Raw genomic sequence first — 27,368 nt, forward strand, 5'->3', positions numbered from 1 at the left:
GACATTGTTGTGATCTCTTTTGAAAGTTTAGAGATGACACATGAGCTTTCTTGAGTATTTTTCTCAGGAGAAAAATCTGAGAAACAAAAGACTCAAACAAAAGTCTCCATGGCATGTTCCCACCATTTAGTGACATTGCTGTCTTTGTGAAATAATGGAGATATGAACTAGAGTAATATTAGAGCATTTGAATTGGAGTGGAGGTTAAAAATCAGTACTGGGAACCAAAAACTGTTTGTTAAATTTGAAGTAGAAGTGTGTTATATGAACTGGAAGGTTTCTAGGGTGTTCACCAATCTGCCCCTAAGCAAGGCAGGTTGCACCAGAGGAACAGCCCCTCAAACTGTGCCCCAAAAATGTCATTATTCTAAAATACGTGACTACTGAATACCAACACATGGACAAAACACTTTAGAAGCAGCCCAAAGTAATTCTAGCCAACATCCTTTCTTTATCAGTCTTTAATCCATTTGGCATATAAGGAGACTCTTTTATCTGAGCTGCTACATATTCCTGTTTGTTTGTTTTTAGCCTGATAAACCTTGATAAAATGTCAAAGACATCTTTGAAACCTCTTTTGATTCAGCAGTCTTCAAAAGTTTCACAGGCCCTCATACAGACCCCGAGCACAGGGTCATTCAGCCACTTCAAGCTGCAGAGACAAAGGTTACAAAGATTATTTTGGAATGAGGCCATGAATGCTTATCTCAACACCTCAGCAAGGAATTTGTGTTTGATACGGCACTGACTAGGCAAGAAACCCGAATGATTATCTTGTTAATTTGTTAAGTCATCTACCCATGAACGTAATCCGGAGTGTTTAGCCAAAATGAAATCATAGTCGTCAAATGTATCTTGTTCATATCTGCTCTTGGAGAAGTATCCTTGTAAGCTGGTAATGAGACTCTGAAAGCTATATCAACCTTATTTAACAGGAAATAGTGCATAACATTTTGTTTATTTATTTTTATATAAGTTTATTACCTAATAATGTAAATTATAAGTTATTTGTAATAATGTTATATATCTATAAAACATTATTATAAATAATAATTATAAAAATAATTACACTTACGGCCAAAAGTTTGGAATAATGTACAGATTTTGCTGTTTCGGAAGGAAACTGGTACTTTAATTCACCAAAGTGGCATTCAACTGATCACAAAGTATAGTCAGGACATTACTGATGTAAAAAACAGCACCATCACTATTTGAAAAAAGTTATTTTTGATCAAATCTAGACAGGCCCCATTTCCAGCAGCCATTATCCTTGAGTTATCATGCTAAAGTGCTAATTTGATACTAGAAAATGACTTGCCATTATATCAAACAGAGTTGAAAGCTATTTGGTTCGTTAAAGGTGCAATATGTAACTTTTTTCATGTAATATTCACCTTTTTTTTTTGCCAATGTGTGAACGGCTTGTAACACAATTTAAAAAATGAGCCCTTCCCGGACTTCCTAGGTTGCCTATTAAAGCCTGTAGACTGATTTTCATGCGAAGGGAGCGGGTCGGTTTTGCCGGGAAAATCCAAAGGATGTGACGTTTATGCACGCTCCCGAGAGCCTTGCCTCAGTGCTTCTCTTCCGCTTTTCAACAGCGACAACAAACTGCAACACTAGGTAACGTTATCTTAGAGATGGAATCCAGCAAACGTCCGGTTCCCAGCACAACACCGACTCCTACACAAACTCTGAGTAAGCCAAAAAAAAAAAAAAAAATAAATAAACATTTTACTGAATCCCGTCTGGCTAAGCGGAAACGTGATCATGGTCGAGAGAAAACTAGAGTGAACATCAGCAGGGTATTTGATTCCCGGAGGGACCTTTGTTCCCCTGATTTGGCGTTCTTCTTATTGGACAGGTAAGCTTACATAACTGCAAAGCATGTGAAATATAGTGCCATAAGGATTGATCTGTGTAATTTTAGTTCACTTGATCTTGCCTGCTAATGCTGACGAATTGCAAGCTACCATGCTTCGTAACTTTCAAATAATTTCAACAATCTTCTCTTTATACTAAAAGTCAGGTATGCTGATTCACAGTAACTGACATAATGTTCATCTGTAATTATTCAGCAAGGTAAACTACAATAACACATTAAATGAATGCTAAACAATGTTCAAGATAATGCAAAAAGCTCCATTCATTAGTGTAACATTACTTGGTTATACAGAAAATATATACATTCTATTATTATAAAACAATAGCACATCGATATATCAAAATGACAGTTGTGATGGAATCACATCAATACTGAATTGTGTCAACATATTTATAATGTACAGTCTATTTTATAAACAGCTACTGTCATCATCCACCAAATTTAGCTAACAGCTATTGATAAAGCTGGCTAGCTAGCTAATGCCGACATAGGCTATCATATAAGTCAATGTATCATGCAAAGAAAAGTGATTACTTCAAACTACAGTCTCGCATAGCCAGACCTATATCCACACTTTGTTTTAGCCCTGTTCCAGCACTGGAGAGTCAAATATAATATACAGTCTCAAAGTTTGTAGTAAAACAATCATAACTGTGTAATTTTAATTATACTACCTTATCTGTCATCATGATGCCGGTGAATCACGTTCAGTCTCTTTGTTTTGGTCACTATGGAGTGTGCGCGATCACGAGCAACAGGCTGTAGTTCACTTAACGGCCACAGGTGTCATTAATTACAAGGGTTTCTGAATCTTACATACTGCACCTTTAAACAAAGCTTAACATTGTCTTTGTGTTTGATTTTGAGTTGCCACAGTATGCAATAGACTGGCATGTCTTAAGGTCAATATTAGGTCAAAAATGGCAAAAAAGAAACAGTTTCCTCTAGAAACTCATTGGTCAGTCATTGTTTTGTGGAATGAAAGCTATACAATGCTTGAAAGATGAAGATTTCAAACAAATGTGTACACTACGGTCTTCAAAGACAAAGGACAACTGGCTCTAATAAGGACAGAAAGAGATGTGGAAGGCCAGATGTACAACTAAACAAGAGGATAAGTACATCAGAGTCTCTAGTTTGAGAAATAGATGCCTCACATGTCCTCCGCTGACAGCTTCATTGAATTCTACCCGCTCAACACCAGTTTCATGTACAACAGTAAAGAGAAGACTCAGGGGTGCAGACCTTATGGGAAGAATTGCAAAGAAAAAGCTACTTTTGAAACAGAAAAACAAAAAGAAAAGGTTAAAGTGGGCAAAGAAACACAGACATTGGACAACAGATAATAGGAAAAGAGAGTTATGGATCTTCACCCCATTGAGCTTTTGTGGGATCAGCTAGACTGTAAGGTGCGTGAGAAGTGCTCTGACAAGACAGCGACATCTATGGCAAGAGCTACAGGAAGCGTGGGGTGAAATGTCACCTGAGTATCTGGACAATCTGACAGCTAGAATGCCAAGGATCTGCAAAACTGTCATTGCTGCACGTGGAGGATTTTTTGATGAGAACCCTTTGAAATAGTTTATTACATTTTTTTGAAATTGTAATAGTAATTTGTCACGCTATTAATGTCCTGACTATACATTGTGATCAGCTGAATGCCACTTTGGTGAATAAAAGTACCAATTTCTTTCCATAAAAGCAAAATCTGTACATTATTCCAAACTTTTGTCTGCTAGTGTATATAAAATCTAATAGATTTATAACAAATTATAAACACAATTATACATTTTCTGAACATTTGCCTTTGGGATGGGACAGTGTAAAATAGGCAGGAAGTGATAGGGGGGCCAACTTTAAATAAACTTTAAAAATAAAAATAACAAACTTGTCCAATAAAATATTAATTAAAAATAAAAAAGTAAATCATAAAATTAAATATTAAAATGCTTTTAATAACTTTTAAACTTGAAGTGCCTTTTTTAAAATATACTTTTATTATTTGTTGTTGTTGTTGTTTTATCCTTTAAACAGACACTGCATGTTTATCAGGTTTATCTAAATCCCATTACTGATAAGTAAAAAGGTCTCTAAGAGCTAATTGTCTATTTTGGGCTCTTGGAGAATGAGCTCTGCAAAAGTGAACAAATGTCAAAATATCTGTTAAATGGAATGTAAGTGCATCCTAAAATCTTCAAGAAGAGGAGAGGCCACCCAGCTTCCCACCCTGTCCTGTGCAGTTGATTTAATGTTGTGTGTCAGAGTTGCAAAGGTAATAGTTATACAGCAGGATTGGGAGACATGAAGGGGCAGCTGCGGTTATTTTGGTTTCCATGTTGTCATGGTCCCGCCATCTATGATGTGGGCGTATACATTCTGTCAGAAAGAGAAAAGAGAGAATTGGGGAAATGAAGAGAATGTTCAGAGAATAGTCCACACACAGTTCCAGTCAAAACATTGGATTCACCTACACATTCTTTACTATTAATATACTATTAATATAAGTATTTTATTTGGTTTTGAGCTTCAGATATTGGCACTCTTTGTCATGGCAGCAACATAAGCATTGCCTTAGAAAATCTTGCACTCCTCCATAGGAAATATTGTTTCAGTTCTCTCAATGGACACATTTGTAGTCACAAATGTCATTACAAGATAAAATCAGCAAAGAAACAGACAGTATTTGAATGCCATTGAGATTCTAACAGATTGAACAGATTTATAGCACACCAAAAGGTTAAATAGTTCACCCAAAAATTAAAATTATGTCATCATTGACTAACCTTCATGTCGTTCAAACCTGTATGACATTCTTTCTTCTGTGGAGCACAAAAGGGAACGTTAAGCAGGATGTAAAGTAATGCAAGTAAATTGTGAGTGAGGCAGTCAATGTCTAACATTATGCCTTATATCCCCTTTTGTGTTCTACAAAAGTCAAACAGTTTTGGAACAACATGTGAGTGAGTAAATGATGAAAGAATTTTTCATTTTGGTATGAACTATCCCTTTAATTTGTTATAATTATTCTTATAGCTGACCTGCAGTCAGTGAAGAGTTGAGGGATCTCATTTTAGTGTCAAAGGAAACATGTTTTTATTGAGTTTCAGGGGTTTTCTGCTAAAGGCCTGGGAGTGTCCATAATAAAGTAATAATCCGTCTTTTTGGATTTATGAAACAATTCACGGCTTTGGTTCCAGTGGCTAAACTAAACAACATTCTTTGTTCAAGTGATCAAAAAAGACTTGATCACAGAAAAAAAAGCAAAGAATGTAGTGTGTTTGCTCCCATTTTATCTATAAAGAAATAAAGAGCGCCCGCTTTGTCTCTCTCTGATAGCACAGTGAGGGCTTTGTAGCGTGGAATCATCAGAAGCTGTTCAATACTTAAAAGGATAGTTCTGAAAGTGTTGCTTCTTTCAACTCAGCACTTTGATTTTGATGCAGGATGCCTTTGAAATTGTGGATACCTCATTAACACCACTTACTCTGGGCTGGAATGAACAGTAATGCATAATCATAGCAATTACAAAAACTATCTCTCAAACTGAGTACCATATTACTACTCTGCATAGGTGGGTGAATATCACGAAAGCATGTCCAGGTCACATTTTACCCCAAAGTCAAAAGTAAGAAAAAAGCTATTTTATTTTGCATAAAGAAAACTAAGCCTATTTTAAGACCATTAGGATTTTTCCCATTGTCACATTATTTTCATGACAATCATGCACATATTCCCCAATAATTTATGCGACTGTTTTACTTTTGTTTTTTGTAATTCCCATTAGTCTCAATGGTAATTCTCTCGATTCTCATTACTGTAATATATATATATATACGTATATATACACTACCAGTCAAAAGTTTTGAAACACTTGACTGAAATGTTTCTCATGATCTTAAAAATCTTTTGATCTGAAGGCATATGCTTAAATGTTTGAAATTAGTTTTGTAGACAAAAATATAATTGTGCCACCATATTAATTTATTTAATTATAAAAATAAAATGTAATAAAAAAAAAAAAAAAAAGTTTTTTAAATTGATGACTTGGACCAAATAATAAAGAAAAGCAGCCAATAAGTGCCCAACATAGATGGGAACACCTTCAATACTGTTTAAAAATCATCCCAGGGTGATACCTCAAGAAGTTGTTTGAGAAAATGTCAAGAGTACATGTCTGCAAATTCTAGGCAAAGGGTGACTACTTTGAAGATGCTAAAATATAACAGTTTTGATTTATTTTGGATTTTGTTTAGTCACAACATAATTCCCATATTTCCATTTATGTTATTCCATAGTTTTAATGACTTTACTATTATTCTAAAATGTGAAAAAAAATAATTATAATAAAGAATGAAGTGTTTCAAAACTTTTGACTAGTAGTGTGTGTGTGTGTATATATATATATATATATATATATATATATATATATATTATGTCAGAATAAATACAAATACCATGATGTATAAATATGATTACATTTACATTTTAAATAATACATTATTTCTTATCATTTTCTTTTTATCATTAAAGTAATAAGCTTAATTGTTTTTAAATTATGTCACAGTGCAAAAAAAAAAGTGTCTAAAATTTGACCTGTATTTGTATACAAAACATAAATTCTGTCTTTGGATTTTTGGGTCAAATATGACCTGGACATGGTTTTTGTGCATACATTTGCTTGTATCTGCTGATATTCACATATGTGCCTGTTTAGAGATTGCTTGCATAATTGTATGTCAAAAAGTCCAGCTTGTCAAAAAATATATTTTAATTACTGTTTGCATAGTTGCATAGTAAGTCTTCTAGTGCAGCCATAGCAGGGGATTTGTATTGAAGCACTAATCTAATCTTACTAGTGCAGGGGTGTCCAAAGTCCGGCCCACGGGCAATTTTGGCCCTCCGACTGCTCTGATGTGGCTCGCAAGAGACTTTAGAAATAGAACAGAACTAGGCCCGCTATGGAGAAATTACATGAAATTCATATTCTGGGCACTGCATGTCGCTATCACATGCAGCCGGTATTCACAGCGCATCATCTCCGCTAGTGCGTTCTGTGTCTTCAGCAGCTTCATCCACTGGCGGAGTTCAAAAGGAGTTTGAAATTCTCCTGTTTTCCAAGTATGAAGCGCCCCGCAGAAAGAATGAAGCATTTATTAAAGGACTGACAACAGGTTAGATACTTTACTCATGTACTTGTTCTTGTTAAAATGTCCCGATACCTCACATCATACAACTGAGTAGAGCTGCTGTTGTGCGAGCGGCTGAACAGAATTTATTGAGTGCACACAGATGCGCGAACCGAGCATACTCTTCCAGAACGTCCTCTGTAGTGCTGGGAAGTATACTGTAATTAACTGGTTCGTTCTGATATTTCGTTGAAACAAGAGAAATGATTCACGGGCTTCCCAGTGCCATTTGAGCGAGAACATACTGTTGAAGAGAGCGCTTAAAACACTTGCACATCTGTGCCTGATGAGGGCGCTCAGCTTGCACATGCACGTCGACAAAATAAAATGAAGCACAATAATTATGATCAATTTAAAATCGTATTTGTAACGCAAGTAACAACAGAACAGAAGTTATAATTGTATAGCTATAAAGAGTCATTCCTTGAAAAATAAAGAATTATTCCTTGCATCACTTCATAAAGTGATAATATGTAATCTGATTCTGATTATTGTGATGGGTCACGCCCAACACTCAGTAGCAGATCTATATGTTCTTTGCAGTGCCACTGAATAGACATCAAAAAGATAAAAATGTCAATAAATTAGTATAATAATTTGAATAGGATGCATCATTGTTCCATTAAAAGTGTTCTTTGCGAGTGAAACAATATAATCTAATAGCATCTAGCCATTTATTTAATTATTACAGCAATGCGGCCTGCTGCACCTTATTTGTTTCTGCATTTGGCCCCCGTCCAAAAAAGTTTGGACACCCCTGTACTAGTGGAATGAACAATACTTAATTCCACAATGGGAACCAGAAATAGTTAACCAAAATAGTCTTCCGTCATGACCCATTATCCTCCTTGTGTCTTAAAATTTGTGAGAGGAAACCAGAAGTGCTGCTCCCACAAGTTAGCATACCTCTTTTAAGAGTGGATCTCTGAGAGAAAAGAGTAAAAAGCAGACAAGTGTGGAAGTGTGGTCAGAGGAGAGGATATCCTGCTAAGTGCATTTCGTTCATTTAAAACGACAGCGATCCTTGTCTTCTCAGACAGATGTTGATCAAATGCAGTGTTGCTTCAGGCTCGGTGGTTCATTGTCAGCGCTTTTCAGTGCCAGAGGAATGTGACTTTTAAACACTCACAAATCAAAAATCTGTCATTCGAAATAGAAAACATGCATCGATTAAACGGTGACTCCTGCAGCTGTGGGACTTTCTTTTTTTTTTTACTGTATCGATGATAATTGTAACATTAGATACTGTATAGCTATTCATTTCCAGGCAGCTGATGAAAAAGATCCATGGATATTTTTAAAGATTTATGATTTTAGGTTAAAATTTATATAAATGTATAGGTGACAGTCCTTCACCATTTTAAACAACTTGTGGTGTGACAAATACATTTTTAAAAGTACAAATGTTCTGTTTACATAGTCTCTCAATTAATATGAGCCCATAAAAGCTGCATGCATATTAATTATAAAATAATTAGCAAAATTATGTTTAAAATTGTTTTAGATGTAGTAGTGTATAGCGTATTACATCGCAGGACATGTCAACTTCCCAAAAGTATTTCATATCTGTGGCATGGCGGAGGGTGGGGCCAGGCCGTGATGCTGCACACCCGGCCCCTAATCAGGCTGATCAAGCCCGAGAGGGATAAAGGCGACCGGAGGCGGCTGCCCGTAATTCTGTCTCTCTTGAGCTGCCGCCTCCGGTCACCTTTATCCCTCTCGGGCTTGATCAGCCTGATTAGGTGGCGGATGTGCAGCATCACGTCCCGGCCCCGCCCTCCGCCCTGCCACAATATCCTATTCAAGTTTACATCTGTTACTTCTGTTAGCAGAATTTTTAGGATTTGTTTTTTTACTTTCTTTATTTCTGTCTCACTTGTTCCCTCACTGTCCTTGATGTCCTTGAAATAAAATCTCCTCCACACACGTCCTGACTAACTCTCTTCTTGCTCCTTTGACTCCTTTGAATATTTTTTCCTTTGTCCTTTGACTCATTGACCCCAATCCTCAATGCCACTGTCCCTTTGCCCATGTCCCTGCCCCCTGTGCTATAACACCCCCTGTGGAGGCTCGGCCCTCTGAAGACATCTTCAGCCTTGACTCTGAGCAGCTTGAGTACAGTAAGTCATGTCCTCAGATGAACTTTTGCATTATAATGTGTTACATTGTAAATGTTGCAGCCAAACAATGCAATACTACGATATTAATGTATTTAACTGTTTTGCTCTCTTCCTTATTTTTCCTTCTTTACTGAGATTTTGAGATATCTGTAAACTTATATAAACAATTTTTGCAAGCGCGCAAAATGCTGCGCTTTGCGCAGAGACAGTGCGCTATGTCTTATCCCATTTTCATTAGAGCAATTTGATATTTTCCTTTGCAAATGGTCACTGCGCTAAGACGTTTTAATACCATGTCTGTTTTCAAGTCTAAATTCAGTTCCTACATTAGCAGTTTGGATATTCTACCAGCAGGTGGTAATAAAATATAGTGAAACATCAAATTATATTCATGACAATCATTTTTGTAGCTGTTTTATGAAACAAAAATTGATGAGATATGTGTTGATATTGATGACTATATATAGGTCATAGTTTATTTTTCAATTATTATTTTTATTATGTATATTTTTATAATTGTATTTATAATCCAATTTGTATTTGTATTTTTCCACCTGTTGTCATAGAGTGATTTTTAAGTCACTGCAAAAGGGGTCAGTGGAAAAAGTTGGGCAGAGTAAAATGTTTGGATTTGGTATGATTTTTTTTTTGGCCATTTCGTTATTTGTATCATATTTTCTTTTTTTTTTTAAGTGTAATTTAAATTTAGAAATATATCTGGTTTAATTTTTCTGTGTTTCAATATCTTTATATATTTTTCTAAATCAAAATCGGTTGGTAGAAGTGAAGTGCGTGCTGATACAATCATTGTTAATACTAGCCATGATTTGTGTGTCAGTAAATTAAAATGATTAATAATACTTACATTCTCTGTAATTTAACGGAGCCTACATGCATATCATGAACCACATTTTCCATGCGTATAAAAGGAGCATGTCACATTCAACAAGGACGCAGTTAATGCACAAAATAATGTATGTCTTTTAATTCATTGCATACAGTCTACTTACACTACCAACTTCTAATGAATGTGTTGTCTTTGTTTATATAGCTGGAGCTTTAGGGAATGGACAATAGAATAGGATGCAGATGCTGCAATAACTGGAGAAGAACCTCCAAATTAAATTGCAACTGACCCAGCCCATTAGTGCCTTGCGCCCACTTGCACTTAGACTTAGTGCATGCTTGCACAAAAATACCTAAACTTCACTGTAACAGGGTAAAAGGGAAAGGAAGAGGCAAGAACCGGCTTAACAATATAAATAATCATTTAATGATTAACTTAAAGCAAAAGACTATGACACAAACGCATACAGGGCAGCTGCCTGTAGCTCTCTCTCTCTATCGAACTGCTGCCTCCGGCCGCCTTTATCCCTCTCGTGGGCTTGATTAGCCTGATTAGGGGCCGGGCATGCGTCATCATGGCCCGGCCCCACCCTCCTCCTTGCCACATTCATGACCATGCCCATTGACTTTGCACTTAAGACTTATGGCATAGTGATGCGCATAGCACTAGCGCTCTTTAAATAGGACCCACGATGTTTTTGAACAAACAAACTGCTGCAAAACAAATGTCTTATTCAAATGTATTGATTACATTTTAAAATCTAAATAAAATGTCCCAGAAAAGTTTCAGTTTGATCTGATTTTATATTCATAGTAAAAACTTGTTATATTAACATTTTGTGGCTACAAACATATCGGGAAACGTATAAAAAAACACTGGGTTGGTATTTTCACAGTGTTTATAAAACTTTATTTTGGTTGTATTATTTTTTAAGTTTAGGTTTGGTTTCTAGAACTATTTAAAAATGTTGTTCTGCAACATTGCCTACATGTAACTGCAACCAAAATATAACATTGTTCGTATTATTTGTTTTACATTGATTGCTGGGAAGCTTTCAATTCTGATTTCATCACTGATAACTGTAAATAAATCAGATCATCATTTTTTCTGTATCTGTTCTTTCAAATCATAATTTTTAAGCAAAATATTGCAATTCACTTTAATAAGACCTCAGAGTAGTAAACACAAGCTAAACCAATTACACACTGCCATGCTTAAGAGTGTGAAATTCTGTATAGTAGCAGAACGACAACAAGATGTCCTGCCAGTTGGCTTTATGGCATTATAGTGGAAAGAACTTTTCCTCTCGCTAATGCGCATTTGACATTTGGATTATTAGTGCCTGGGAATAGACTGGAGAAAAATCAGTGAATCTCTAGCCAAAGGCATTCCACAGAGCCACAAAATAAGACAAGAGGGCTTCAAGTGTTTGATTCAGTGTGGAGGGTTCTTGGAAGAAATAAGATGAGGGAATGAAGGTCGAGTTGAAAGAGTTGGGCTTTAAGGGCCAAACGGGCACACTGGCTCAATCAGCTCTTTATCTGGTGGACAGGCCTCCATGTGTTCCGACAGAGACTCGGCCAACAAAGCTGCCACAGTCCTGCCATGCACCTTAAATAGCTAAATGAGTTTATGAATTAAGAATTTGGAATGCTGTTTTTTCTCTCTTTTATTTCCCTGTCTTTTCCCTAGTCCGGATGCTGTTTCAATGCCTTTGTTGGTGTTTGACAGTGCTGGTATTAGCTGGTCTTCCAGACTGGTCTGTTAGCTGGTTTTAGAGTTTTTTGGGCACTTTTAGTTGTTCAGGCCTGGTGACCAGCTTGGTCAGGCATGGAAACCATCTTAAACCAGCTTTGACCAGCAAATCAGCTAAGGCTGGTTTAGGCTCTTTCATCAATATTTCAAAATATTGTAATATTTTACTATACAATACTGTGTCCATATTCTTATGCCAATCTAATCAAATCTAATATTTTGTAATCATAATATATTACCCATCTGAAAAAAAAAACAAAACAAAAAAACACTTTAACCAGCCTAAGCTAGTATGCTGAGCTTAGATTGTCTCTTAGCCTGGTCAGGCTGGTTTGTTGACTGGTTTTAAAGGGGTTTTGGGCATTTTTCTGTTGGTCTTCGGTTATCAGAATTTCAAAGTGTTGCAATATTATACCTTACAATACAGTATGCCAATATATCACATTTTTTTAAATCGCAATATACTACCTACTGTAAAGTTGTTTAAAACATAGTTTTTATGGTCGTTTTAGGGTTTGTTGACATTACATCATCATGGCAATGAAGTTGTAAAATTGGCTATAACTTTACACAGAAAAGTTGATTACACTAAAATCATGTTAACATATATATTGTTTATGTCTTGTGGCTGTACTTTTGAAACAGTGAGTATTTGATCGTTTACGGATTGGCTCCATTCACTTACATTGTAAGCGCCTCTCTGGAACCCAGATTTTTGCTTTTTGTTTTTTAAGAAAAGGAGGGGCAAGTAAAATTTTATTTTGTGGTAATCAATATTATGCCCCAAATGCCAAAAGCCTAAAATGGTTTACTGGTGTTAGCTGATTTCCCAGCTTGGAATATCCCAGCCACTTTGACTGGTCTGTTGGCTGGTTGTAGGGGGGGGATTTGGGCACATTTCAGCTGGTCAGATTTGGAAACCACATAGACCAGCTTGGCCAGGGTGGAAGACCAGTTTAAACCATCTAAGACCAGACAAAACTAGCTAAGACCAGCAAACCAACATTCTGATTTAAGTTGTTTTTTTCAACAGGCAAAACACAATTGCAATATTATCATATTATGACCAAGATACTGATGTAATATTGTATCGCCAGGTCCCTACTGATTCCCACTCTTATTTGACAGGGGATTTCCTAATCGAAGAAAGTGAGAAATTGCTCCGTTGCAAAGCGAGAATGCTTCCTGAGGTGTGTTAGCCTTATTTGTGAGAGCCTCTGAGACAAGATCACGGGTGCTGAGGCAGACTGAGCCGTCAAAGAGAGGTGTCTGCTGCCTGTACAGTGTGCCCACACAAGTGATTTGATTAATCACGGGTCAGTGTCAACACTTTGATGGGACCTTTTGATGTTCCCATCCCTCTGTCTGTATTTTCTATAATGTTACCATGGTCAGACTATTAAAGCCTGGACAAAGACACTCAGTCAAGACCTTCTGACACTCTCACTTTGTTTTCATCCTTGTCTGTCCTTTAATGACCGAAGTTAAATTTTTTGCAGTAATGAGAGCTGTCTTTTGAGGAGTGGAAGCTGACATTAAGAAAGCAGGCAACCATGTATCAAAGTATTGTGTAATTAAAGGAGATTGAGCACAATTCTGAAGCAGAGACACTTTCCCCAACAAATACTGTCAGCACTAAGTTCTAATTTCCAATACATCATTTGTGCAAAGCAAATATATTTGACTGGATGGTGACAGCAGGTATCCAAATGATGTGAAAAGCAATACGACAAGTACATTTTTCTCTGTGATACATTGTCAATTTGAATAAATCTATAAAGACATTAAAAAGAGTAAAAGGTCAAAAGTGGATGTTCAGGATGCTTGCATATACAGTAAGTGTGAGTTTGCTGTGTGTGTGTGACATATGAAAGAGCCAGTGCGTTTGGCAGCAGGAGAACTATGGCAAGTGGCAACTAACTGTTAGAAAGAGCACAAATATTGACTTCCTCTCTCAACTCAGTTTGACAAACTGAAATCGGGTAAACCCACCCAGGCGAGCTGTCAACAGGCCAGTAAAAGGGCTGGAGCTTTTTAAAGGTTGTCTTATTGTGTTTGATCTTCATGTACAGCACTTTGGTCTACACTGTAGTTTTTAAAAGTGCTTTATGAATAAACTTGACCTTGACTTTGACTTTATTGCAGATGCCACTTGGCTTGTTTATTTTGTTTTATAATGCAACAATCTTCATACATTTTTAAGTGTGACTTAAGTGTACAAAAGTGTCCAAATACTTTTTGGGGCCAGGGTGTTTGTTCATTTATGGTACATTTTTTGCTGTAAATATCATGTACTTTCCATCTTCAGTAAGAATACAACCTACTGTGGTCGTATTTTACCGTATTTTAATAAACATTTGTGTATATTTGTGAAGTGTGTTTTTGTGAATGTGGCTGGCAGATAATTCATGCAGGGTTCCCACAGTCATGTAAAACCTGGAAATATCAGCGAATTTCAAAATTGTGTTTTCCTAGCCTGGAAAAGTCATGAAAGTTAACAAAATCTAAGAAGTCATGGAAAAGTCATCAGAATTTATTTTCTCCTGAGATCCGAGCATGACTGCTGTGTGCATTTTCCATTTCCCTTTTTGATTTGTAACAGGTAGCACCTAATAAACATGCAAAAAAAAAAAAAAAAAACATGATGGCAAAGATTTATGTCAACATATGTGGACAGCAGGACTGATTTGTGAAATTTTAAATAATACCAGCCTATAGAATGTTTGATTTTTTTTAATCAAATTGTTTATTTTGCTTTCAGGAGTGTTATTCATGTTTTTGAGACATTACAGACATTACATCAGAAATTACATAATTAATTCTGATTCAAAGTAATGACCAGCATCATCCAATCACTGGATTGGCATTTCTCCCAAAAACAAACTCCGCTGTGATCGGCACCTTCTTGTTTTGTCACATGACTCCATATGTAGAAAGTTTCACCCTTTAGTGACAGCACAGAGTCTTCTGAACTGAGATCAGTCAGTTTAAATTAATTTAAATTATGTGCTGCGTATAGCAAAGCCAAAATACAACATCCACTCATGTGTACGTGGGGTTGCACAAGGCTATAGTGAATATTATATATTCATTTTTGTTGCGCTCTCTAAAATATTTCATCACTTAAATATTCAAATAAATTAAATATTCCTTTGGTTGGAACTTACTTGCAAGCTATAGTGATGTCTGATTTGTGAGCAAATCCCACTTTTGAGTAGATTTTATTTTAGTTAATTGGTCGAAATTGTTCACAAATCTGTCTGAATGATTCAGTAGTGAATCACTCTGAATCAAGATTATTTTTAAATATTGGTTTCCAGAAATCACAAAAGACAAGAAAGGTCATGGTAAAGTCATGGAAATTCATTGGTTAAAAAGTATGGGAACCCTGTGTATTATACTAATAGTAGTTATTTCTCAGGTATTGTCCTTGTGGTTCTATCTTACAACCATCTTTTGTTTCTAGTCTACTATCGAGCACTGGTGAACTTCACAAACTCCATCCAGTTTGGACCAGAGCTTGATGACATCTACTCTCCTGCTTTCCAGGAGATCTCATCTGCTGTCGTTGATACGGTACGTGCATCCACAAATGGTCTATAACCTTAACACTGATCGCCCTTTTGAGTTCTCACAAAACACATTGTTAATGGTGTGCTCGGCCTACAGTATTAGGCAGGTTATTGATTGCATGCCTTTACCCTGATTTTAGTCAGTACTGTGTTAATGATTAAATCTGTATTTAGGTGTAACACTACAATGTAGTACACAGTGACCTAATGACTTTGTAAGGCAAGGCTAGTGTGTGGTGACTAATGGTGTTTATCTCCTCCACAGCTCGAGTCTGATTACAACAGAATACCAGGAGTTCAGACTGTCAATGTGGTTCTGATAAAGTAAACACCTTTTTTAATTTCATACTTAAAACAATAGTTTAATAATACATGTTATCATGTCATTGCATAGTCAGTTTCAATATAATCCGTAGGACATTCCTAAAATCAAATAAGTAACTTTGTTTTTGCATTATGGGATTGGTTTTGGTGCAACTTTTTTCTAGCTTCCCTTTAAATACTCCATTAAATAACTAGACCACGGAAGTAGATTTTGAGTGAAATTTGTCAACTTTTCTGAGAATACGTGTATATTGATGGCCTCAAAGCTAACAGACATGGGAAAAAAGCCACAAAACTCTACATTTATTCATGGGATCTTTAATTTCTCATCCTCCCCAAACTCACCATTATCAGCAGACCCTTGCCTTTGATTAACTGAGCACTTTGTACATTTTGCAGGGAAATTGGCAAAGATGTATTTGTGGAGCTGGACGTTGGCTCAGATAACAACATGAATGAAGCACAGATCAGAGGAGTTCTCTACTCTGTGGTGAAGGAGGGCACCATTGCCTCTTATGATACCTCAGTAGTGGGCTTTCAATTCAGACGGCTTGGAGAAGGTACGTTTCTGGGGTGAATTTGAGGTAGTTTTCAATTATTTGTTGATAATGCCAGACACTTCAACAGTTACTTTTTCTAGGTATGTGAATATTTGCTCTGACAACTACAGTGGCAATAAAAAGTATGTGAACCAGTGGAATTACCTGCATTTATGTATAAATTTGTTCTTCATCTAAGTTACAATAATGAACAAACACAATCTGTTTTAACTAATAACACACAAAGTTGTAGCAAATCCCTTAGTTCCAGGGAATGAGGAAGCGGGAGATGGAATGTGGAAGTATTTATTTACATAAAGAACTTCGCTTTTCAGCAAAACCCTCCAAGACACACACACACACACACACAGGTGGCTGAAGCGCGACTCTCTCTCTCCTCTGCCACGGTCTCCTCCCCTTTTATCTCCATCACAGCTCACTGAAAACACAAAAAGCTGTTAGCACAGGTGTAAATCCTTAGCTACTCAGGCCTCACTCTCCACAGATTGGCATTTGACCACACCCCCACTTCCACATACCCCCACTGCCGACTCAGGCCGGGGACCCGTCCGGCCTGCCACCAACTCCCCCCCCATTCCGAGAGAGAAAATCGGCTACAGCCATCTGCGCCCCCGGCCTGTGGACCACCTCAAGCTTAAAGGGCTGAAGTGCCAGATACCAGTGAGTGATCCGTACATTGGTATCCTTCATGTGGTGGAGCCAATGGAGCGGGGCATGGTCTGAACAGAGGGTGCAGGCCCACCCAATCAGGTAGTACCACAGGGTGAGGACCGCCCATTTGATGGCCAGACACTCCTTCTCTATTGTGCTGTACTTTGTCTCTCGCACCGAGGCTTCCAACTAATGTACAGCATGGGGCACTCCTCCCCCTCCACCACCTGGGATAATACGGCCCCTAACCCCCTGTCCGACGTATCCATCTGTAACACAAAAGTGAGAGAGAAGTCAGGAGAATGCAAGAGTGGACCACCACAGAGTGCAGCTTTCACTTGTGTAAACACCTGTTGGCACAGCTCTGTCCACTGGACTGGATCTGGTGTTCCTTTGTGGTGAGATCAGTCAGCGGGCTGGTGACATCCGAATAGTTAGGTACAAACCTACGATAATAGCCAGCCAGCCCAGGAACTTTCTCACCTCCTTTTTGGTCTTGGGTCTCTGACAAGTCTTATCAATTTGGGGACGCACTTGTCCATGACCCAAGTGAAAACCCAGATACCATACTTCCACCCGTCCAACTGCACATTTTCTCAGATTCCCTGTGAGTCCCACCTGTCTCAGCGATCTCAAGATGGCCCTCAGATGCTGGATATGCTGCTGCCAATCATTGCTATAAATAATAATAATAGGTTGCAAAAGGAGAACTCCTTTTGCAACCTGGCAACCTCGTTGACTTGGGATAGTGAGAGGTGGTCTCCACAGGGGATGGGTGGTTTTTAAGTCCACCTCCGGTCCTAGCTCCACCCTCTTTGGAATGACTGTCGCCAAAGCCACAGCTACCACCTCTCTCCATGGTTTTAAGAGATTCAGGTGGTAAATTTGCGGTGCTCCGCCTCTATCCATCTCCATCCGTCTGGAGCTGATGTCAGCGGCTCAGGCAACGCCTGTCCAGCCAGCACTGCACAAATCCCACACCAAATTCCACTATTGCAGGACCCATCCGCTCACATTCCCCTCAATAATGTCTGAAATGCTGGCCAATTCGTACCCAAAATCAGAGGATGGGTGAGGCAGTGACTAACCGCAGCCTCAATTCTATGTTTTTGTTCCTGGAATTGAACAGTAACAGGCACTAAAGGGTATTTGTGTATATCCCCATGCACACATCTCACCTTCACCCAGTGTGTTGTATCCAAAGCCTCACCTTGAACCAAGCATTGGTGAATCAAAGTCTGATAACAACCCAAATCCACCAAGGCTTGGTATGTACCCCCTTGGTTACTCACGGGTATACGGTACATCCCTGCTCGATCGGGGGCGGTTTATGACACGTCAGGGACCCAGACACACGCCCCCACATCCATCACTGGGCATTGATCCTGGATATGTCCCAGTTCCCCGTAGCGGCAACACACCAGCCCAGACCTTACCCCACACCTGCTGCGCCAGATTAACCAACCTGGTGGGAAGTAGGAACAGAGAAAGAGGGGGTCGGAGCAATAGAAACAGGCTTCAGGGAAATTAACCCCCATTGAGAGAGAGCTGGAGAGAGAGAGAAAAGGATTCACTGGCTCCCAGATATGCCGCCATGTGGTCCTCTGTCAGCTGGACTGCATCTTCCAGTGACGTCGGACGGTGGCACTGGACCCACTCCGCTGTTTCCTTTGGCAGATGGTCGACGAACTGCTCCACCAGGTTGACAAATCCATCGGCGCCACGGTCCTCGGCCAGCAACCACTACGACAGGCATCACAGAGCTTTTGGGCGAAGGCAAACGGGCAGCCAAACTCATCGAATGTTAGCGACCGGAAGTGCTGACGGTGCTGTTCTGGGTTACAGCCGACCTGTTGCAGGATGGCTCGTTTTAGGTCCGATCGCTCTGGCAGACTTGCGACAGGTAGCTGTTGAGCCGCAAGCTAAGCCTCCGCCGACAACAGCGGCAATAAGTTACAAAGTTATCTTGAAGAGCTTAGATATTCATCTGTCCACAGTTAGACAAATTGTATTTAAATAGAGATGATTTAGTACTGTGGCTACTCTCCCTAGAAGTGGCCGTCCATCGAAAATTACTCAAAAGGCACACCACAGAAGGTTCAGTGAGGTAAAAAAAAGAACCTTAGAGTGACAGCTAAAGATTTAAAGGAATCACTGGAACTGGTTAACATCTCTGTTCATGAGTCTACTATATGGAAAACATTAAACAGGCATGGTGTCCATGGCAGGACACCACAAAGGAAGCTTCTGCTTTCCAACAAAAGCATTGCTGCTTGCCTGAAGTTTGCCAAAGACCACCTTTACACTCCACAACTCTACTGGGAAGATGTTTTGTGGACTGATGAAACTAAGGTTTAAATGTTTGGGAAGAACACGTAGCACTACATATGGCATAAAAAGGGCACCGCATACCAACATGAAAACATCATCCCAATGGTGAAGTAAGGTGGAGGGAGCATCATGATTTGGGGATGCTTCAGGGCCTGGACTGCTTGCCATTATCGAGGGAAAATTAAATTTATCAAGATATACAACAGCATAATGTCTGGGTGGTTGTGAGCCAGCTTAAGCTCAGTAAAAGTTGGGTGATACAGCAGGAAAATGACACTAAACATCGAAGTAAACCCACTACAGAATGGCTTCAAAAAAATAAATTCCACCTTTTGGAGTGGCCCAGTTGGAGCCCAGACTTTAACATAATAGAGATGCTGTGGAATGAGCTCAAGAAAGCCGTTCACACCAGACATCCTAAGTATGGCTGCGCTGAAGCAGTTCTGTAATGAAGAATGGTCCAAAATCCTTCTGAACATTGTGCATATCTAATCCACAGCTACCGGAAACACTTGGTTGAGGTTATTGCTGCCAAAGGAGGATCAACCAGTTATTAAATCCAAAGGTTAACTTACTTTTCCCACAAAACTGTGAATGTTTAATGGGATGAAAGATTATAATTGTTTGTGTGTTGTTAGCTTAAGCACATTGTGTTTGTCTATAATTGTGACTTTGATGAAGATAATTATATAATAATTAATGCAGAGAACTAGCTAATTCCAAAGGGTTCACATACTTTTTCTTGCCACTGCTATTTGAGACAGTTACAACACTTAGTTACAAAATGGTGCATCATAAACCTGTTTGGTTAGATTCAGTTAGAATATTGTGGTAGCCTATCTATTCATTTAATTCATTCAATTATTTTCAAAAATATGTTGGAGACAGACATTTAACTGGATGGACAATTTGCACGGTAGTGGAATATTGACAAAAGCAATTTACCAACATTCTTAAAAACTAAACAATAAGCTTAAACATTTTATTTGAATGAACATGTAATACATTTGGCAATATTATATTAATTACCTGTGTAATACTATTATTATTAATAATAATATAATCAATTTATTAATTCTTGCAGTTTTGTTTAAAATTGGTCATTAAAAACATTTAGCAAAATGTAGTATAGATAATATTTGTGTCTGGTTCATAGCTGATACTCTCCCTTCTGTGGAGCCCATCAATGTGCCAGGTTTGTCCTCAACCAGGCCTGCTGCATGAAGACTGTAGTGCCATTAGAATGCAGTCTAGAGGCATTTTCATCATATGTACTGGCTGGTCAAAGAATGCAACCTTCATGCATGTTTGCACTCTGATTTGATCTTGATGAGAAGAATGAAAAAGCATTGCATGGCTCGTCATTGATTGAGGTGATACTCATTTTTGAATGCAGCTACATAGGAGTTTTTTTTAGATATAATAGTAGTGCAGTTTAATCTGGGCATGGCAATGTCTGTATCATATATGTTGAAATTGTATTGAATTGTTTTTTTGGTTTTTTTTGATACCTAGACAGTATCAGCGCTCCAAGATTTTGCAGCTCAAGTCTTGTAGATTTTTCACTTATAAACGAAAGTTCTATAGGACAGAATTTAAATGGAATTCAAATGCCTTTTCAAATGGAAGGTCCAGCATGTTTTATCAAGGCATCTTGTACAATGTCTTAGCTCACTCCATTACATTACAAACAATGGGTCATAGCATTCTATACCTCTGTCTGTACCACCTCAGTGAAGCCCATTCCCAGGGAATGTTTGTCCAATGAGTTCAGCTGTCAGGATGGGCTGTCCTGCATCCCTCTGGAGTATGTGTGTGACAAACGGCCTGACTGCAATGACATGAGTGATGAACTGAATTGTGGTGAGTGAGATTGCATGTGATGAATTCTTCTGGGTCTCATAAATATGTGACATTGCTTTGTCACTTATTTTGGACTAACATCATTAAATGCACATTGCAGTTTAGTTAAGGGTTATTTCACCCAAAAATGATAATTCTGTCCAAATTTACTCACCCTCAAGTCGTTTCAGGCCCTTATGACTTTCTTTCTTATGGTAGAACACAAGATGAGATTTTGTGAAAAATGTTGACATTGCTATTTTGTCCATACAATATAAGTGAATGGAGACTCAGTCTAACATTCTGCCTAACATCTCCTTTTGTGCTCCATGGAAAAAAGAAAGTCATAGGGGTTTGAAAAAACATGAGGCTGAGTGAATAATTTTTAGGTGAGCTATCTGATTAATTTGGATCTTCTGTATACTCACCCATTCCAACGTTCCCTTATTCTTGTTTATTTGTTTTTAAAGCAGTTGTGACTGCACGTCCTACTCGACCTACACCTCCCAAAACCAGACCCCCGCCCGTCCTGGGACCCTGCCGCGCAGACCAGGCCACCTGTCAGAATGGACAGTGTATATCGCGGGATTACTTGTGTGATGGAGAATCGGACTGCGCTGATGGCAGTGATGAGTTCAAGTGTGGTATGGCATATGGCAACGTGTTGCAATACTTACATTTTACCACATAATACATTTCCCATCAAAACTTATTGATAACTGAGCATTTTATTATTGGCCGATCCGATCATAAGTGGTCAGTCGATTGATAATCCTGTTTACATACCAGATTTCTGTTAGTAATGTGTCTCCATTCCTGATGCATTTGTGACCACTTGTGATTGGATTTCGAAGGGAGGGTCTCTGATTTTATGACTTCATATATCACTTACTACAGTACGTCAGTGTTTTACTGCATTTTGAAAAAGCGCATAAAAACAAAAATACATAATGTTTTAAACTGAATTCTCAGGTATTTTAATCTGATTTATCTAAGTTATCAGAATTAACTGAGTTTGGATGTGCTTCACATGATCTGTGTCAATGCATGTTGAAATCAGGTCTACTGAAGATGTTCTGTTAAGTCTTGTGCATGACTATGTATGGGCTTTTCCATTTTTTTCCGATCAGAGGTTTGTTTTCTTTTAAGCCGAATATAGCCAGCAAAGTTTAAAACCATTGTTTTAGTGCAGAGGATGATTGACAAGTGAATAGGCGGTCAGGACAGATTAGAGTTTACATTTGAAATGCAATGTGATGACATGCTTTTTCTGGCTACCTCTGAATGCAGTTTAAATGATCAGATTACAGTAATTACCTGTTTACACCTGTATTTATTTAGCGCTGTCCACTTGTGATCGTATCACCTGAGATGGATGTTAATACCAGGTGTAAACATATGAAACAAGCAAAATGAATGACTAATTGTGAAGATGTTCTCAGTATTTACATATAGTTTTGCTTTACTTATAATACCACAGGAACTCCTTCTCCCTGTGAACCCAATGAGTTTAAGTGTCAGAATGGCCGCTGCGCTCTGAAACTGTGGCGTTGTGATGGAGACAATGACTGTCAAGACAACTCAGATGAGATAAACTGCCGTAAGTCAGATCTAAGCTTTTATCCACAGTTTATATTTCTAAATCCTTTTAGCGGAAATTAATTTTTGAACCAATATTAACTATGGCTAATTAAAGGTGCACTCAGTAATTTTTTCCTAATTGAAAAAGTTTAACTTCTAAAGACATGAATTGTAATTTTGCAATGTATGTAGAAAATCATGACCACTTACATTAAAATTAAGACTACAGTCATATCAGTTACCTTATAAAAGCTGTTTTATTCTACATGGAGAGGATCCGCACATGGGGGCTTCTGTGTTAGAATCACATGACCAGCTGAATACTACTCGTCGAATCTCAGTAACCGTCCTGTTATTTGACACTTTCACTCATTGGTTAAAGTAATCATGGCTGACTGTGAATACTTAATTTTTACAATGGCATCTGAAACTGAAAACTATTGATTTTAAATAATGCTGCATCCAAGCCACTAGGTGTCAGTGTAAGTCCAAGATGACACAAAGACAAAAGTTACTGAGTGCACCTTTAATAAACAATTGCTAAACAGTTAACAACAGATTAACTGTTTTCTCAGCTTGTTATTCTAGCTTGAAATGACTTGAATTATTTTTAAACAGTCTTCTTTCTCGTTCCTTCAGCCACTAAAAGTCCAGGGGACACATGTGCCCCGGAGCAGTTTGTGTGTGTGTCTGACCGCACCTGCATTCCTGCCAGTTACCAGTGTGACGAAGAGCCGGACTGCCCTGACCGCTCTGATGAATACGGCTGTTGTAAGAAATTACAATTCAATGAATCTTTAAAAAGTCATCATTTTGTCATCATAACATACCAAACACCATGGTGGAGAATACACTAAGAATTTATTGCACCCAATGATAGTGTAATTTTGTTTCGCTGTCTGCTATGTTTTAACACCCAGTATCCCACCTTCATTTACTTAGAAAGGAGGTGTGTTTGTATTTCAACACCACGGCATTATTTCAGCACATTTAGCTCCTGATGAATGGAATATTCCGGGTTTGATACAATTTAAGATGAGTTGACAGCATTTGTGGCATATTATTGATTACTACAAAAAATAATTTTGACTTGCCCCTCCTTTTCTTTAAAAAAAGTAGAAATCTGGGTTACAGTGAGGCACTTACAATGGAAGTGAATGGGGCCAATTGGTAAATGTTAAAATACTCACTGTTTCAAAGGTATAGCCACAAGACATAAACAATATGAGTGTTAACATGATTTTAGTGATAAAATCGCTTACTAACCATTTCTGTGTAAAGTTATAGCAAATTTTACAACTTTGTTGCCATGACGATGTTATGTCAACAAACCCTAAAATGACTGTACAATTTAAACAACTTAATAGCTCAAATAATACTGGAGTTTTAACAGCAGATTTAATGTAAGTGCTTTTATAAAATTATAAGCTTCACATTTCTGCCTTTAAACCCTCCAAAAATTGACCCCATTCACTTCCATTGTAAGTGCCTCACTGTAACTTTGTTTTTTGCCTTTTTTTTTTTAAAGAAAAGGATGGACGGGTTAAATACATTTTTTGTGGTAATCAATATTATGCCACAAATGCCACTGATTGAGCTTAACTTCTATTGAACCCGGAATATTCCTTTAAGCTGTATTGTGGGTTGTTAGTGATTAAGACTCAGGTTTTTGTGGTAACGTACCACGCCCAAAGGTAGTGCAGCTGTTTAGTGAATTCACCCCAGAACACTTCTGTCTCTATTTTTCTTACACTGTCACCCTCCCTGTTTAATCTCTAATACCATAACACTATTACTTCTCTTACAAATCCATTAAGCTTTTCCTTGTGTATAGGCAAGAGAATTGTGCATTAATGTTCTGCAAATAAAGATTCATATTCAGCAACTGTATTTGCCTTGCTTGTACAGCATTTAAATTGCAAATAGAACTTGTCTCTCATATATCTTGTGCTGTTAGCTTATTTAACTGGCAGCTTTTGCTGTTGTTTCTGTCAGTGATGCCTCTGGCTGGCTGATCTAACTGAATGAATCTGCCAAATACAACTTTTGCTGTCACAGGCTGCCAGTTCAGAAAGATTTGCTGTGTGGGTGTAGGTGTTTGCCTGGTCTCTTGTGTCTAAATGTCTTTCTGAGAATATTATTAAGAGTATATTGAACAGCTGCTTATGGTGATGGAAATGATTGATTTAATTGTTCGTTCTTATCATATTTAAGCTCCTCCCACTGTGACCATGCCACCAGAAGAGTCCGTTATAGCAGCGCGGGGGGACACCGTGACCTTCACTTGTGCTGCCATTGGTGTGCCCACCCCCATCATCACATGGCGACTTAATTGGGGTCACATACCAGCTAATAGCAGGTAGGTTATTGTATGGGCTTAAAGGGATAGTTCGTCCAAAAATGAAAGTTCTCTCATTATTTACTCACTCTCATGCCATCCCAGATGTGTATGACTTTCTTTCTTCTGCTGAACACAAACAAAGATTTTTAGAAGAATATCTCAGCTCCGTAGGTCCATACAATGCTAGTAAATGGTGGCCAGAACTTTGAAGGTCAAAAAAGCACATAAAAGCAGCATAAAGCTAATCTGTAAGACTCCAGTGGTTAAATTCATGTCTTCAGAAGTGATATGATAGGTTTGGGTGAGAAACAGATCAATTTTTAAATCCTTTTTTACTATAAATCTCCACTTTCACTTTCACTTTCACATTCTTTCACTTTTTCACTTCTTTTGTTTTTGGTGATTCACATTCATTGTACATATTTCCACCTACTGGGCAGGGAGGAGAATTTATAGTAAAAAGGGACTTAAATATTGATCTGTTTCTCACCCACACCTATCACATTTGCTGAGATATTCTTCTAAAAATCTTTATTTGTGTTCAGCAGAAGAAAGAAAGTCATACACATCTGGGATGGCATGAGGGTGATTAAATTATTAGATTTTTTTTTTTTTTTTTTGGGTGAACTATCCCTTCAACATGTCATCTTACTTACATTTTTCAAATGATCAAGATGGCCATGGCAAAATGCAATTTATCTTAAAGACCTTTTTAATTTTATGAAACTTATGTCCTATAGTCCTGTTTGCAGAAAACTGTTTAAAAACAATGTTATTTTTGCTATTCAGTTTGTTGCCACTAATGGCATTACACACTTCACATATAGACAAATTTGTATTTTGTATTTCATTACCAAAGCAAAATCTTTACTTAGTTTATAAAAAATGCTGTGTTTATGCCAAGCATGAAATCGCAAGCATCTAATTGTTGGTCTTATATTGACAGAGTCACAATGAGCAGTGAGAATGGTCGTGGAACTCTTACCATCCGTGATGTAAAGGAAGGAGACCAGGGGGCGTACACCTGTGAGGCCATCAATGCTAAAGGCCTAGTGTTTGCCATTCCTGATGGAGTGCTCAGCCTCTCTCAGAGACCAAACCCAGGTACAGCACCTTGCTCAAAATGGTGCATTGTTCGTGTTCATCAAACTTCTTGCAGATGTTTCGTTTAGACATTTTGCTGTATGTTACATGTGACATGCACTAAAACAATTTTAAACAGCATTTTGATCATTCTTTTATAATTATGCATGCAGTTTTTAACTAGACTGCTTGAAATATTTGTACTCTAAAAATGTAATTGTCAGGGCCATTTAAAATGAACTAGTAATGGCAAAAAAGGTGATTATAAATAGTGAAGAGAAATGGTGACCAGCACCTAAAATACACACTCTACCTTTTCTTTCATATAAATTTTAACATCAAATCTTGATGTTGGTTTAAAAAAAAGGTTTACAGACATGTTATGCATCAACTACTGTTACTCAAATACTGCACTTCTGAGTTACAGGGTCCCCTCGGTCATGGGAATCTTGGAAATATCAAAGAATATTACATTTGCAATTTCCAGTCCTGGTAAAGAACTCAAAATAAGTTAAATCTTAAAAATCCATCAAATTAATTTCTATAGTGAATATAATTATTTTATTTTTTTGTTGTGCTCAGCTCTAAAATATTTCCTTAGCTAGAAATTGCTTTTTGTGAGTGCAGTCTCTTTAAAAAAATTTTTTATTATTATTCTCTGTCCAGTAATTACTATTGACTAGAACTATAACAGAAAAGTCATGGAAAAATCATGTAATTTCATTGATAAAATATGTGGAAACCCTGGAGCTGCCATGTTGTCCAAACCCAACAGACAATTGTATTATACTGTATATTTGTTTTTAGCTGATGCTTTCCAAAGAGTCTTACAAACGTGTCATTACATCATAGATGCCTTACATTTGCGAGACACATGTCATCCATGCTGTTCTATTTCTATGACTGCATATTGTTTCATTGCAGTATGGTGACAAATGTCTCAGACCTGATGGTGGTGATCTTTTTAATCCTTTGTCTTTTATGTTGTTCTTGTCCAGTTGTGTCATCCTCTCTGTACGTGTTATCAGGTAACTGTCGTGATGGACATTTTAGTGTGGGTGGGCACTGCATGCCCTGCTTCTGTTTTGGCATCACTAAGAACTGTCAGAGCACTGGCCGCTACCGCAGCCAGATCACACTGCGCTTCACTGAGGAGGAGGACTTCAAAGGTACACACAATGCTTTCTGCATTTATGTTTATTGTATTAAAATTGAAGAACATATATTTGTTGCACCAATGAAATCACTTGACAAGTGCCATTTTCTTTTCTATGTTGATATATTTCCTAT

General features: G+C 37.8%; 1 protein-coding gene across 1 annotated transcript in view; it reads left to right on the forward strand.

The window, feature by feature from the left end:
• Positions 1 to 27,368, forward strand: part of LOC127419591 (basement membrane-specific heparan sulfate proteoglycan core protein-like) — a 163,117-nt gene that overhangs the window by 50,626 nt on the left and 85,123 nt on the right. Inside the window, exons 4-14 of the mRNA XM_051661098.1 lie at positions 15,260 to 15,369; positions 15,631 to 15,689; positions 16,089 to 16,249; positions 20,388 to 20,426; positions 20,966 to 21,094; positions 21,544 to 21,717; positions 22,554 to 22,673; positions 23,294 to 23,425; positions 24,869 to 25,013; positions 25,942 to 26,099; positions 27,077 to 27,247. Of these exons, the coding sequence (XP_051517058.1) occupies positions 15,260 to 15,369; positions 15,631 to 15,689; positions 16,089 to 16,249; positions 20,388 to 20,426; positions 20,966 to 21,094; positions 21,544 to 21,717; positions 22,554 to 22,673; positions 23,294 to 23,425; positions 24,869 to 25,013; positions 25,942 to 26,099; positions 27,077 to 27,247 (1,398 nt within the window). The remainder of the gene's footprint in view (positions 1 to 15,259; positions 15,370 to 15,630; positions 15,690 to 16,088; positions 16,250 to 20,387; positions 20,427 to 20,965; positions 21,095 to 21,543; positions 21,718 to 22,553; positions 22,674 to 23,293; positions 23,426 to 24,868; positions 25,014 to 25,941; positions 26,100 to 27,076; positions 27,248 to 27,368) is intronic.

The sequence above is a fragment of the Myxocyprinus asiaticus genome, chromosome 29, assembly GCF_019703515.2.
Source record: "Myxocyprinus asiaticus isolate MX2 ecotype Aquarium Trade chromosome 29, UBuf_Myxa_2, whole genome shotgun sequence".
In the NCBI taxonomy this organism is placed as follows: Eukaryota; Metazoa; Chordata; class Actinopteri; order Cypriniformes; family Catostomidae; genus Myxocyprinus; species Myxocyprinus asiaticus.